The sequence below is a fragment of the Pygoscelis adeliae genome, unplaced genomic scaffold, assembly GCF_000699105.1.
Source record: "Pygoscelis adeliae isolate BGI_AS28 unplaced genomic scaffold, ASM69910v1 Scaffold93, whole genome shotgun sequence".
In the NCBI taxonomy this organism is placed as follows: domain Eukaryota; kingdom Metazoa; phylum Chordata; class Aves; order Sphenisciformes; family Spheniscidae; genus Pygoscelis; species Pygoscelis adeliae.
The window spans coordinates 335,105-335,394 of NW_008824469.1; the positions used below are offsets into that span (position 1 = coordinate 335,105).

The 290-nt window shown below is 62.8% G+C and overlaps 1 protein-coding gene across 1 annotated transcript in view; it reads left to right on the plus strand.

The window, feature by feature from the left end:
- Positions 1 to 6: 6 nt before the first annotated feature.
- The window catches only part of CDK2AP1 (cyclin-dependent kinase 2 associated protein 1), a 14,770-nt gene continuing 14,486 nt past the window's right edge, over positions 7 to 290 (plus strand). The window contains exon 1 of the mRNA XM_009321172.1: positions 7 to 173. Coding sequence (XP_009319447.1) covers positions 107 to 173 — 67 coding nt within the window. The 5' untranslated portion in view covers positions 7 to 106. The remainder of the gene's footprint in view (positions 174 to 290) is intronic.

Below are 290 nucleotides of genomic sequence, written 5' to 3' on the forward strand. Positions count from 1 at the left end.
CGGCCATATTTGCCGGTGCTGCTACTGCTGTAAACAACCCAAAGTGTCTGGGAGACACGGAGACGCTTCACTGAATTTCAGGACGCTTCTCCTCCTCCCGCTGGCCATGTCTCTGGGAATGTCTTACAAGCCCAACTTGAACGCCCACATCCCCGGGACTCCCCTCAACCCGGGTAAGTCCGCGGCGGCAACTGGGTGGCAAGTTTGGGAGGCGTGCGGCGGGGCGCCGCGGTGCCGCACCGGCACCTGGGGGGGAAGCCCCGGACTCGAGTTTTTGCCCAGTCCGGTAT